Source organism: Callospermophilus lateralis, chromosome 7 (assembly GCF_048772815.1).
Source record: "Callospermophilus lateralis isolate mCalLat2 chromosome 7, mCalLat2.hap1, whole genome shotgun sequence".
NCBI classification, from domain to species: Eukaryota; Metazoa; Chordata; class Mammalia; order Rodentia; family Sciuridae; genus Callospermophilus; species Callospermophilus lateralis.
Window position 1 is genome coordinate 63,494,352 of NC_135311.1, and position 13,389 is coordinate 63,507,740.

At 36.2% G+C, this 13,389-nt stretch overlaps 1 protein-coding gene across 1 annotated transcript; it reads right to left on the bottom strand.

The window, feature by feature from the left end:
* Positions 1-1,704: 1,704 nt before the first annotated feature.
* Positions 1,705-12,185, bottom strand: Dnttip2 (deoxynucleotidyltransferase terminal interacting protein 2). Its single transcript, XM_076861903.1, has 7 exons — positions 12,080-12,185; positions 9,477-11,071; positions 8,062-8,200; positions 6,276-6,371; positions 4,552-4,716; positions 2,891-3,000; positions 1,705-1,947 (listed from the first exon to the last, which is right to left on the bottom strand). Exons 1-7 carry the CDS (start codon positions 12,149-12,151, stop codon positions 1,854-1,856), a joined length of 2,271 nt encoding a protein of 756 aa, XP_076718018.1. The 5' UTR covers positions 12,152-12,185; the 3' UTR covers positions 1,705-1,853.
* Positions 12,186-13,389: the final 1,204 nt, after the last annotated feature.

The following is a 13,389-nucleotide window of genomic DNA, read 5'->3' on the forward strand; positions in this document are numbered from 1 at the left end:
GGCCTGGATGAATTAATGGATAAAAAAGAGAGAATGGAAGTAGTTAGAATCTACCAGTTCTTCAGCAGATGAATGTGCTGAAATAGTCAATGGGAGAACAAAGAAGTGGGTTTGGGAAGAAAATTAGTTCAGATTCGCATGTGATGAGTCTTGTGGTCTGCATCAAACACCCTAGAGATGTACAGTTGGCAGCTGGATATAATACAATACCAAGCACAGAGCAGGCTCTCAAAACATGTTTACAGAATGAAAGAATGCAGGAAGGAAATAATTTAAGGAAGGTAAATGTGGAGAGAAGAAAAACATAAGGGAGCTCAGGAAATAGGTCTAGGGTTGGAATTAAACTTGATTGTCCTCCTTTCCATCAGCACACCCTACTGGAGCATACCTTTATACTCTTTATAATGCTTTTATTAGACTTTGTTATTCATTAAGCTAACATTTCTAGTACGTGAACCCAGTTTAGTGACAAGCCAAAGTCACTAAAACCTGTTTCTTTGCTTAAAAAGTGAAAAATAAAATTAATTCATTATTCAAATACAGATGATTTGACATGATTTTTTGACATTATCATCTTGAGAAAGTAGTTTGCATCCAGTGGAAACCATACTTTGAATTTTGATCTTTTCCTGGGCTAGTGATATTCTCTAGATGCTAGGCAACGGTAGTGAGCCACCACTCCCAGTCAGCCATGTACTCACAAGAGTAAACAACTGGTAAGTCTAGTGTCCTGTTGCCAGCATCTTTTGGATTCAGATAGTCAACAAATTATGAGGTATTCTATATTATAAAATAGTCTTTCTACTAAATGACTTTGCCTAATAGCAGGCTGAGTATTCTGAGTATACTTACAGTAAGCTATTGTTATGCTCGGTATATAAGACATATTAAATGCATTTTCAGTTTATATTTTCAACTTAAAATGGGTTTGTAAGGACATAATCCCATTGTAAATTGAAGTATGCAGATTATTTGTAGACCAGGAATCTTTTTTGTTGTTATTGTTGAACCCAGTGGCACTTAACCACTGAGCCACATCCCAGGCCATGTTTTTTTTTGTATTTTATTTAGAGATAGGGTCTTGTTGAGTTACTTAGGGCCTCTCTAAATTGCTGAGACTGGCTTTGGACTCAGCTTCCAAAGCTGCTGGGATTATAGGCATAAACCACTGCACACAGCATAGACCAGGATCTTAATAGAAAGTACCCTTTTTAGTCTCTTTTTCTGACCTTAACAAACAATATTTTTAGATACCATTCTTTACTTTGCTCTGAAGATTTAAAATAAATTTATGAAGCTCACATTTGACATGAAAAAGCTACATATACAAATTAAAATTTATAGTTTTAATTCCTTATAATTTTTTTCAGTGCTGAGGATCAAAACCCAGAGTCTCATACATGATATATATATATATATATATATATATATATATATATATATGTATGTATATATAGATGCAAAATTACATAGTAATTATAGTATTATTTATACATCTTTGACCTCTTTAAAGTTTTTGAACATATTAGCAAACTTTGTACTTTCTAAATATCTGTAATTTTCTTTAAATGACCAAGGACTGGAAACTTAATAAAAACGTTAATTATCTTAAAATGGATGAGCTTCTTTTCCCCTTCAGCAGTCTAAGCCTGGATGGATCTTTTGTAGCCATACCTATTTTTATTTCAAGGGACATGTGATGGATTCTCTGTTAACCAACTTTATTTCCAAACAAAAATCCTTAAATAGAGCCAGTCTATATAAATATGATGGTTACATGATGGTGTTAGTTTTTAAAACACATTTAACAAACAAAGAGGTGACATAAAAGATTGTGGTATGGTTGGTGAGTCTTAATTGCGGAATTTCTTCTTCTTACGGAACTTTTTTCCTGCTGCATTTGCTGCTTTTTCAGCCATGATCTCTGAGTACTTCCTTCGGTTATATCTGGAAAGAAAAAACAAACCCAGGTTTTCTAAAGAATAACACATCAGATATTAGTAGTTAATATAACATTATGTAAGGGGTTTTAAATCTCAAGAGTTTTTGCACTTTTCCTATTTATCAGTAAGTTGCCATCACATGTCACGAGCCACACTGAGAACTAAGGATAGAACAGTGGACAGACAGCTATAGCTTCTACCCTCACACAACTTGCTAAAGACCCATGACAATGTTAAACACAGGACATAAATGGAGATAAAAATGCAAAAAGGACAAGTAAAACAAAAGTTTACACTTATCTGAAAAAACAAATATGACTGGTACATATTTCCTAGAACTTTAGAAAACATACTAATGGTTTTCAAAGGGTGATCTGAAGACCCCTTCAACAGATCCATTCAGTAAAGACTATTTTTTACAAGAATACTAAGGCAGTAATTGTCCTTTGCCCTCATCTTCTCCTGAGTATACAGTAGAGTTTCCTAGATGCTACATGATGTGTGGTATCTGCAGAAACAGATGTGAGGCTCTGTCTTTTTTGTTTTGAGTACCAGGGATCAAACCCAGGGGGGCACTTAACCACTGAGCCACATCCCCAGGCCTTTTTTATTTTTTTATTTTGAGACAGGTCTAAGTTACTTAGGGCCTTGCTAAGTTGCTGAGTCTGGCCTTGAACTTGTGATCCTCCTGCCTCAGCCTCCCAAGTCCCTGGGGTTATAGGTATATGATACCATGCCTGGTTTCTAATTGTCTTTAATTATGCCAGACATTAAAGAGATTTGCACTAAATTGCTTTTGTTATTTTCATGAAAGTGTATATTCATGTTTATATATGAGGGTTATTTTAAATGAGTTAATATTTTATAATTAACTGAAATTTTATAGATTTCTGCATATTTTAAAGAAATGCATAGATGTTACAAGATGAAATATAAAAATTCATTACCTTCTGAATTCAGAATCAGCCAGCAGTTCTTCCACAATAGTTCTTTTCCTTTGCTTTTTGGGAATTCGTGAATGGTAGAAATCAGCTGGATTGTCAACAATGGTTCCAACCTATGAACAATTGAATGAAATAAGTCATACAAAACCTGATTAAGTCATACAATGCCTAAATGCCACTGTTTATTCCATATTTCAGTGTAGTTTGAACAAAGTATATTTACAAAAAGGAGTGTAAATCACGAGCTTATCTTATAACAGTATTAAAGTTTATCTTGACATTTTTTTAAGCTAAAATAAATCACCTATGAGCACAGTGATGTTACTAATGACAGAGTATATAGTAGATCCAAAATTTCTTTTATATACATAGTACTAAACAGTACAGTTAAATTCACAATGAATAATAAAAGAAAAGTAGAAGTTAATAAACTGTTTGTTTTCCAATTCAAATACAAGTTCTATATACAGACCTACCTGATCTCCTAGACTATCATAAATACTGCCTTAGTAACTGCTCTGCATTTGTTCATTCAACTGACTAAAATTACAGAATGCCTACTGTGTGCCAGGCACTGTGATAGGTTGAGGAAACAAAGACAAACATCTAGTCCTTAGCAAGGTTCCAGTTTTAAAGAATACCAAAACAGAAAACTGAAGAATTAAAGCATAACATAATAGACACTGAACAAAATATTATAGAAGCTTTGAACACTGAGTGACAAATTCTGACCAAAAGGAAGAAAAGAAGACAAAGGGATGTCATTTTAGCTTGGATTTGTATAGGCAGAATTAAATACTGGTATGTACACATTCTGAGAAAGGGACTGAGTAGCTGAGCTTAAGAGTGTGAGCTTAAGAGGGCTATGACAAAAAGAAGAGTTGGTGAACTGGTTTGGGTGCAGATTATAAAGAACCAAATAAAAGGGTCACAAAAACTTCTTAGCAGAGTTGTAAAATGAACAAAATTTTTTTTTGTTGTACTGGGGAAGGAACCCAGGAATGCTCTACCATTGAGCTACATCCCCAGCCCTTTTTACTTTGACTCAAGGTCTTGCTAAGTTGCACAGGCTGGCTTTGAACTTGCAATCCTTTTGCTTCAGCCTACCAAGTTGCTGGGATTACAGGTATGTGCCAAGCTTAAAGAATACATGTATAACTGGCTACATTTGGAAGATGGATTGTAAGACAGCAAAACTTGGGAGACCAAAGACTATTATATAATCCTGATGAGTGTCAAAAAGTAATCAAGAATGAAATCTTTAAGGATAAATCAATTGGAGTTTCATCTGAGAATGCTTTGAAAACCAAATTTTTAATGATTTTTCAGAATTTGCTGGGGGAATTTGCTCCGTCATGCATGGTCTCTTGCTCTTAGGCTAGCATTCTTTATACACTTATGTTAACCCTTAAATTTATTAAGTTCCATTTAGAAAGTTAACCTGGAAATCCACCTATCATATTTAACAAAGTCTTTCTACCTGGGAACCCAATACAAGATGGTTATCATCTGAATTATGTTTAGGACATTATCTGGCCTAAGCAGATACGGTCCAAATGTCAGATATACACATTATAAACATTCGTCTGTTTTAGGAGTGAAAAGATGACTATACTACCCAAACTAAAATCTATGGGCTATACCAGAATTCTGTTTGTTCATACCTGGAAATACTTAGGGAAGCCATCTCTATCATTTTTCTTGTAGAATCTTTTTGGGTCCATGCTTGCTCTCATCTTCAGTGCTCTGAGATCATTTTTCAGTTCATCTGTCAATTCTGGAGCTTTCATACCAAACCAGCCATCACCTGCTGTTTTTTGTCGCTCTTTCTAAAGTTGAAATTTCAAAAATAAACATTATAACTTTAAATAAAACTATGAGTATGTTCATTTCCCCTAAAATTATACAAACAGAAAACTTTGTGAATAGAAAAGTTTCTTTATAGAAAGCATTCATCTCCAGAATCACCTTTATAAAAGGAATTAAGTAAAATCAGAAAAAGAGACTTTTTTTTTTTTTTTTTAGGAAATCAGGCATTGCATTACCAGAGTCAGAAATGAATCCTCCTTAAAATCTATTTTTTTATCTCAGCAAGTAACTGATGACTTGCTGGGAGAATCACACACCTTCAAATTTTTTTTTTAGAGAGAGAGAGAAGTTTTTAATATTTATTTATTTTTTTAGTTTTTGGTGAACATCGTTATTTTATTTTTATGTGGTGCTGAGGATCGAACCCAGTGCCCTGCGCATGCCAGGCAAGTGCGTTACCGCTTGAGCCACATCCCCAGCACCCACACCTTCAATTTTTACTTAAAATAATCCTTGTAAGTGACAATACATAAAAACATTTTCATGTCTGGAGCTTATGTGTAAATGTTAATTCTTCCCCACTTTTTTGGGGAAATACAGGGGATTGTAACCAGGGTCAAGCACTGAGCTAGATCCCCAGCACTTTTTATTTTCAGACAGAGTCTCACTAAGTTGCTCAGGCTAGCCTCAAACTTGGAATTTTCCTCTCAGCCTCCCAAATAGCTGGATTATAGGCAGATGCCATGATAACCAAATGTTAACATCAGTTACCTACGTGTCTCAGAGAGCCACTCACACAAACTAGTCCAGAAATTTGTATGATTTCTAAAATAAAAGAAAAATTCTATTCTTTTGAAAATTCCTAGAATTAATCAGTTTTGTTTCATTCATACAACAAATATTCATATGGTGCCTATAATCTGTCAAGGTACCCCATATTAGTGACATTACTGGTGTCCCATCCTCAAAGTTCCCTAGGGAACTTTTATGCTTATTAGTTTCCTTTAAAAGTGCAACAGAGAGCTTCTGGCCTTTGGTAAAACAGTATCTAAAAACTACGAGAAGCTGAGTGCACTGGCACACGTCTGTAATCCTAGTGACTCGGGAGGCTGAGGCAGGAGGATCTCAAGCTCAAATTCAGCCTCAGCAACTTAGCGAGACCCTGTCACTAATAAAATATGGAAAAGGGCTGTGGCTTGGTGATTATTAAGTACCCTTGGGTTCAAACCTTGGTATCCCCCACCGCCACCCCCAAAAGCTAATAGATATAGACAGTGAACCTATATGTTGGCTACTACTGTCCTTAAGGTATATTTTTAAAAAGCTATATCTGTGTATACCACTGTAGCTGCAGAGATATTGTAAATTAATATTAAATGTGTCTATAAAATGTTATTTTATGGCCCTTAGGTATCAAAATAATTTCATATATATATATATATATATATATATACACACACACACACACATACATACACACACACATACACACCTAGGTTTAACTTTAATTGTACAAACATGTTATATAATCTGAAGGTACAAACACACAAGCATTCTAAGTTAAAGTCACTATACTTACCCTGCGTTTTTTCTGAAGTTGACGTTTTGATTCACTATATGGTGGGACACCATAGTTTTTTTCAAAATCAGGTGTAATGATGGCTTTCTGCAGAAGCTATAAATACAAAATTGTATTTTCACATAATTTTGCAACATTTTGAACTTATATTTCAAAATTTTGTGCCATCAAATTTGTTAATCTGTTCCTATAAATCTGTATTTTTTGTTACTTACTTAGGATAATTAAAATATTCTTATAAAACAATGTGATTAAAAAGGAGCTACAGGGTAGTTAGTATGTTTCTCAGTATAAGAAAGTAAAAGTGATCCTTAGCCCTCAAATTTTTTTTACAGGAATATAGCTCAAGCATTAATTTGGCAATGCCATTTGAAATTACTGATTCAGAAATTACTAATAGTCAATTTCCTAATTTGGGTCCAGGCTTACAATTTTGGGCTGGTACGGTAGCATTCTAAGCTTTTCCATCATTTAGAAAGAAATTACAACAATTACTTAACAGCTAAGAGCTTGATATATGTTAAAGCCTATAATAGGGTCTAGGACAGTAGTTCTCAAATGGAGAAACTGGCAATGTTACATTTTTGGTAGTAAAGGGAAAGAGAATGCTACTAGCATCTAGTGGGTAGAAGTCAGAGATGTGGCTAACAATCCTACAATGCACAATAGATCATCCCACAACAAAGAATAATGCAGCTCAAAACAGCAACAGTGCTGAGATTAAGAAACCTTGCTTAAACAACTCAGATCTGTACTGGGTGTTACAGATGCACAGAGGTACAAATAAGGACTGGGGGAATCCAAGTATGTTTCCCATGGCTGTGAACTCTGTATTGGTCTGGAAAGAGCAGAAAATTTCAGTAGTCTTCAATGGCAAAAACAAAGCATTTTGAAGGCTCTGAGAAACCTCTGAAAGACTTAAGCAAGAGAATACTTAAGCAGATTTGTGATTTTACAAAGAGAAATCTAAAAGTTTTCAGGATGACTTAAAGAACAAAAAGAAAGCAAGACCAATAAGGAGATTGCTAGAGTATCTCAGGTGAGAAATAAAGGTCTGTACTACTTGTTGATGGGCTCAAAAAGAAGGAAGGCACCATTGCAAGGGCCTGGTGATTAAATGCAAAAGGGAAAGAGACTGTGGTGTCATTAATCAGCACACAGAATACAAAAGGAGAAGCTAGTTTAGGCCAGGAAGAGAAAAAGAAGAATTAGTGAAGTCAAGTGCCTGAGTGCATTGAAATAAACAGATACCTACACTCAAAAGTCTGAAGTTAAAAGAAGCATCAAGGCTAGAAAATACAGATTTAGAAGAAAGCCGTGCAAGTTGTTGGCCAAAGCTAAAGGTTTAGGTAAGATTATTTTAATAATAATTCCTTCTAAAATTGTATGTCTAATCTTTGTATGTAAATAAGCATTTCCCCTACCTCCAGCCCAAGGTGAGAGCAGCAGGCTAGGACAGTAGTTCTCAAATGGAGAAACTGGCAATTTTTAACATTTTTCCAGAACAGTTAAGAAATAAAAATATAACAAGAAACAAAACAAAACACTCTGGGATTGTAACTGGTGGATGCAAGAAAAGAAATACTGATCTTAAATTTACTTTTCAAGCATCACCTTTTATAGGTGGGATTTTGTCTTAAAAAGAAATGACTCTTCTAGCGAGATGGGAAAATAGAACTGATTAGGCCAAAGTGGTTTTACCATGCAAAAATTGGTCTTTTACCAAGAACTAAGCATTTCTAGAAATGACACTTCTAAAACAAAGCAGACATTTCAAATAATTTACCTCATTTTTCTTCTTCTCCTTGATCTGTGTTAGGGTTCTCTTGTTAGACTGTAGTTTGTCTGCGTTGATATTAATATACACACCACCTAACTGCTTGATACTCAGACCAGGATCTATGCTGCTACTTGTCAATTTCAGACTGAAAGAGAAATGATCACTTAAAGATGAAGTAATTACATTTTAAATCTAGTACATCCAATTCTAGGATGAACAATTAAAAATGCTTTTTGGGAACACATCCAAACTTATTCCCCAAATTTTTAAAAAAAGTATTAGGCCATCAGTAGAGTGCAGCAGTATTGAAAGTTCAGGGCTAGCCCCAGCAACTTAGTGAGAATGTCTCAAAATATAAAGAGGCTGGGAATGTAGATCAGCTGTAAAGTGCCTCTGGGTTCGATCTCCCGTATAGAAGTGGGAGGAAAAGGATTAGGCTATATAATATGCCAATATATTTCATAGAGATTAGATAAGGAAGAATTACAGAAAAAGGAGGAGGAAATATTCCTACCAATTCAGCTTAACTTCATATAAAGGCAAAGAGTTAGTTAATAAATGTACATATTGAGAAAAGGCCTTCTACTCTGAACTTGCAAGTTATAAAAACCTAGAATTCTTCCCTCAGTAACTAAAAATATCTGGTACTGAGTATGAAATGGTAATAAACATCTATCTCACAAGAGCTTTTTAAAAGTTAAATGTCATGTCTCAAACCTACCAATTAGAATCTTCTGCATCTTGTGTGGGCTATATTTATATGAAGAGAATTTCTACTTTATATGATCAGAGGGTTCTTATATGGGGGAAGACTGTGGTTTTTTAAAAAAAACTAAACATGCCTAAGCCTGATGTCATTGCCTGACTTGGTTGGTTTATAGCAAAGCCTATGCATCTGTTAATATACACAGCCCTAGAAGGCTGCTGGCATTTCTAGTGGATAACACTACCACCAGCCTATGACCAGGAAAAAAAAAATAAGTTTAAAACAGGAATATAGAAACTAAAGAAATAACCCCAAACATTAGACCCTTTTAGTGGATAATGGATGGGACTAGAGATGATTATTTTTCTCATACTTTTCTATATTTTTTAATTTCTTTACAATGGACATGTAAGGAGAAAAAAGTAACTTTTTTTCCTCCCCTTTATATTGCTCACAAAATAAAATCACAGAAAAATCTTAACAGATGATTTCTAATATATCATCAAAAGGAACACTTAGTCACTGAGAGGAGTATGTCTGTCAAAGGTACTCACAAAGATGAGAGAAATGCTAGATAGAAAAGCACTTCCATAATGAACTAAAGGCAGTAATTTTCTCAATTCCATGTTTTCTAATATTGCATATTTTTATGGTAAATTAATCATCTGACAAATACATCAACATCTACTTTTAAAACATAAGGGTAAAAACTTACAGTTTAGATTTTGTGTTATTCAGTAAGTCGTCTTCATCACTACACTCATCATCTTCATTTCTGTCATTATCTGATAGTTCTTCACTGTTTTCATCATCTTCCTCCTCCTCCTCTTTTTCTTCTTCAATGGCAACTTCACTTGCTTTGTCTTCCTCTTCCAAATAAAATTTTTTCTCAGCACTCAATCCAGGAGTTGTATCAATTACAAACAGTGCATTTTTGCATGATGTATTTCCAGAGTCTTCACTTAATGACTCATTTTGGCCACTATTTTCAACAAAACACAGAGTGTCCTCTTCACTTTCACAGTTTTCAGACTGCTGGCTTTCATCACTGCTAAGAACTAATAAAACAGAATCACTCACCTCCTGAGAAGTGTTGAGTTCAGACTTGCAGAGTTTGGTATCACATTCAAGGTTTTCACTCATTTTGCTGTTGTCTTCACTGACATCTATTCTAGCAGACTCTTCATTATCATCACTGAACTTTGTTATGTCATTTGTTTTTATGGTACTATTTATCTCTTCACTCCATCTGTTCACTTCTACAACTGCAAATGTTTTTGCTAATGATTTCATTATAGTCTCACAGTTCAGATCTGATTGTTCTGATGTGGTTTTCTTTTGGGGAGTTGAAAGTTTCTGGGACACAAATGGTTGAAGACTCCTGTCCTGAAGTTCAGAAGGACTCAGCTGAGAACCTTTCCCATTAATTTCTTTTCCCTCATCTATTATTTCATTGTCCTCTTTAAGAGATATTGTTTCTCTAAGAGATGCAACATTGGTCTGTTTTTCCTCACTTACATTAAGATGTTGATGTTTTTGCACTGTTAGTACTTTGTCTGAACTTCTGTGGAATGGATCATCATTAAAGTCATTATAAATTTCATTATTACAGAAATTTGTCTGAGAAGGAAATCCTGCTGGTAACTGAGAATCCTGAATGGTATCTGCATCTTTTGAATTCACAGGCGTATCTATGATTTGGTTTTCATTTCCTGGTACAATTTTTGTATCTTTCTTCTCAGTTTCTAGCTTTAATTTCCTATACACATTTCTGGCTTTTCTCTTAGGTGTAATTTCAGAGATTGAACTGTAGGAACACGACTCAGTATCAGCTTTAGTTTCTTCATTTGATTGTTGGCTTAGATCTCTTACTTCAGATTTAGTCTTACTTCTGATTCTTCTTGTTACTTCTGTGGAAGTAACAACTCTAGAAACACCTGAAGCATGAAATTCTGTTTCAGAGACAACCTCTTCAGTAAGAGGCTCATTTATTGGAGTTATTATCTGCCTTTTCCTAATAGGAGTCACTGGGATGAGTGGAATTATGATCTGCCTTCTCCTAGTTATTCTTAGAATAGGCTCCTGGACCTCAGACACAGATAAATAATTTGACTCTTCTTCAGAGTTCTCTCCATCAGAAGATGGTTTAGTTATCTTTGCTTGTGAGTCTGCAGCTCCGCTCTTCCTCTTTTTGCTTTTAGGAGTTCTAGGGACTGAACTTTTTTCCCCAGCAGTTTGCAGTGATTCAATAATACTTTGGCCATCAGATCCACATTCCTTCCTGTTTTCTGGAATCCCTTCAGCACAACTCTGCAACCCAAAGAAAATAAGTTATAATTTAGGCAGGGTTGGGACAAGGGCAAAGCAAGTAAGGCACTTCCTTGCAGGAGCAAAATTTAGGAGGGCACTATAAAAACCCAATAGGCAGCTGGGGCTGTAGCTTAGTGGTAAAGCGATTGACTCACACGTGTACGACCCTCAACACCACATAAAAATAAAGAAAGATACTGTGTTCATCTACAACTAAAAAAAATATATATTTAAAAAACACTCAGTAGGCAAAATTATCATAAAAAGCAAAACCCATGATTTAAAAAAAAAAAAAAAGCTAAATGCTAGATCTGACCCTTTATTTGCCTTATGTGCCTCAGCTGGACCTGGATCTGACTTTGCAAAGACAAAAAATAACTGAATAAAGAAAAAAATTTTCTCCAAAGAAAAATAAGCATTTCGATCCATACATAAGGGACGAGAGGAAGTACTCTCAGCAAAGAGGTATTTAGGTACACACTAGTAAACTAGTCGCTGCCCTTGCTTTGACAGACTGAAGAGAATTGCCGCTCAGTTCCCTTCGCTGCAGGAAACGAAGAATGTGGCAGAGGAGAGCCACCAGGCGGCGCCACCACAACCTCTACACGTCATTGGAATTGGGTGATGGGCCACTGCCAGCCTCCCCTGGTGAAAAGGATGTCCTTTTCTCCAGTCCCACTAAATGATGTTCGAGCACCGTGACTGAAATTAGTCTTCCTTGATACAGTGGCGTTAACAATCTTAAAAGGTTTAATCTCTGTGTCTGCATGAAGTCGCTGAACAACACAAGGGACGTTAACTAACCTTCTCCTTAACTACTAAGAACTGCCTTAAAAGACCGTGGTGAGGACTAACCAGTTTACATGACAGGGCAGAAGCAGAGCCTTGGTTTACCGCAGCACAGTGAAAGCTCGTGCCTTCTCCAGCGGCCCTTCGCGCCGCCCCACCTGCCTAAGGGCTACTCTGTGGAGCGGAGAGGAGAAACACAGGAGACTTGGGATCTCCTACCTTCTGCTGGGAACTTTCAGGCGATGTATCTTGGATCCTGGCCCGAGAACGTGCAGACCTGGTGACCACCATTTTCCCGGCTCCCCGGCATCCACCGCGGCTTCCCTCCGCCCCTCCGGCCCGGAAACGCGTCAGAGAATGGCCTCATTTGTTTTCCCAGATGATCCCAGAACTCGCGAGATCTCTTACTTGGCCTTTGCCCCGGGCTCTGGCCGGGCTTTGGCTGGGTTCTTGCCATGTTGGGATTTCCAAGCTCGGGTTTTAGTGTTCTCTTTACGCCCCTGGGAGACAGATCAGCCTTTTGCTGGCCGACTCCCCGAGGACGCGACATCTGCAATGACAAGAGGGCCTTTGTCTCCCTTTTTACAGGAACGAGTTGTAAGATCGCATCATTTACCTAATTTTCCATTCGTTCAGTAAATACAAAGGTCTTGATGTCGCCAAGAGTGTGGCCAAAGGAAGATGTTTGCCTTATTTGTACTTTTTTTCAGTAATGTACTTATGTGATGTTAATTATAAATAAAGACACGGCTGGGACGGGGATGTCCCAGGAACTGGGAGACTAGTTAGGAAGCTATATAAAAAGTGATGTGGTGCTTCAGGATTGGGAATAAGCAGAAAAGAATATGAAAGAAATTTGTAAAGGAGAGGGATAAAAGTTTTTGTTGTTTTTTCTTTTTCAGTGAAAGGTAGAGAATGACCAGAATTAAGGTTTTTGTTTGTCTTTTAATATTAAGGGTAGAGAACTAGAATTATGTTAGAGATGATACAAAGGGATTGAGGAAGTAAAAGGGAGTTATTGTTGTAGGGGAGAAAAGAATGCTTTATTAAAATTTATTCTCCGTGGTCCACTTCTTTATAATAGAAAACCACGGTTTCCTTAAAAGTCACAGCACAAACATTTCAGTGAATAATACATTGCCTCCCAGCTAAATTGCTCCCTTTCAGCCTCCCTTGAAGACAAGTATGCTAACCGAGTTTTGGTCAAAATTATAAATTCAATATCTATTCTTTAGGGACAGTTTTAGAGGAGAACCTTCCTGACTTCTTAAATTCCTTTTTTTTTTTTTTTTTTTAAATTCCTGGAGAATTGTGTTCACTGGTTTTTAAGCAGCAATTCCGTGCCCCAGGACACACAGGGCTTCAGAGTTACTCTAAGAGTGAAAATGAAAAATCATGAGTTCCTGACAACTTGAGCCACCACATCAGCTCTCTCAACAGCTTACCTCTGGATTTCTTTCACGTGAAACAATTTGTCAATGTTCTGATTAATTTTTTATTGGAAGGCTTTGCAGCCAGTTTTAATTTTC

What these genes read in the sequence shown, in the direction of transcription:
- Dnttip2 (XM_076861903.1), bottom strand. Translation starts at nt 12,151, where the DNA reads ATGGTGGTCACCAGGTCTGCACGTTCTCGGGCCAGGATCCAAGATACA. An exon ending in AACTTCAGAAAAAACGCAGG is followed by an intron (nt 4,717 to 6,275) that starts GTAAGTATAGTG and finishes TTTCAACTTTAG; the next exon opens with AAAGAGCGACAAAAAACAGC. An exon ending in GCTGATTCTGAATTCAGAAG is followed by an intron (nt 1,948 to 2,890) that starts GTAATGAATTTT and finishes TTTTCTTTCCAG; the next exon opens with ATATAACCGAAGGAAGTACT.